The 615-nt window shown below is 28.3% G+C and overlaps 1 protein-coding gene across 1 annotated transcript in view; it reads left to right on the top strand.

The window, feature by feature from the left end:
- Positions 1-473: 473 nt before the first annotated feature.
- Positions 474-615, top strand: part of EMH_0016010 (choline/ethanolamine kinase domain-containing protein, putative) — a gene marked incomplete at both ends in the record, with an annotated part of 1,025 nt that continues 883 nt past the window's right edge. Inside the window, one exon of the mRNA XM_013500528.1 lies at positions 474-519. Within this exon, the coding sequence (XP_013355982.1) occupies positions 474-519 (46 nt within the window). The remainder of the gene's footprint in view (positions 520-615) is intronic.

Raw genomic sequence — 615 nt, 5'->3', positions numbered from 1 at the left:
TTTTTTTTTTTTTTTTTTTTTTTTTTTTTTTTTTTGTTTAGGGTTTGGTTGCTCTGGTATTTTTGCATTCGGCGTTCTTTTTTTATTTTTTTGTTTTTTTATTTTTTTTATTTTGTTTTGTTCGTTTTGCTTGTTTATTTTTTTTACCTTTTTTTAATTTGTTTTTTTAATCTTTTTTTTTGTTATTTATATATTATGATTGTTTGTTTGTTTGTCTCTATGTTTTGTTTGTTTTATTTATTTATTTATTTATTTATATATTTATATATTTATTTATATATTTATTTTATACATTTACTTTTGTTTTTCGTGTATTATAGTTGCATTACTTTCCTAGGATTTAGGGTTTAGGGTTTAGGGCTTGTGGTTTAGGGTTTAGGGTTTAGGGTTTAGGGTTTAGGGTTTAGGGTTTAGGGTTTAGGGTTTGTGGTTTAGGAAACATTTGTTTCATAGATTTTGAGTATGCGGCAGCAATGGAGAGAGCCTTCGACATTGCGGGCCACTTTATTGAATACGGAGGTAATTAGGGTTTAGGGTTTAGGGTTTAGGGTTTAGGGTTTTGAGGGTTTAGGGTTTAGGGGTTGTTTAAGGGTTTAGGGTTTAGGGTTTTAGGGT

This window comes from Eimeria mitis, genomic scaffold (assembly GCF_000499745.2).
Source record: "Eimeria mitis Houghton genomic scaffold, Emh_scaff550, whole genome shotgun sequence".
NCBI lineage: Eukaryota > Apicomplexa > Conoidasida > Eucoccidiorida > Eimeriidae > Eimeria > Eimeria mitis.
Note: the sequence above shows the minus strand (reverse complement) of the source record. Positions and strands in the feature narration are given on the sequence as shown.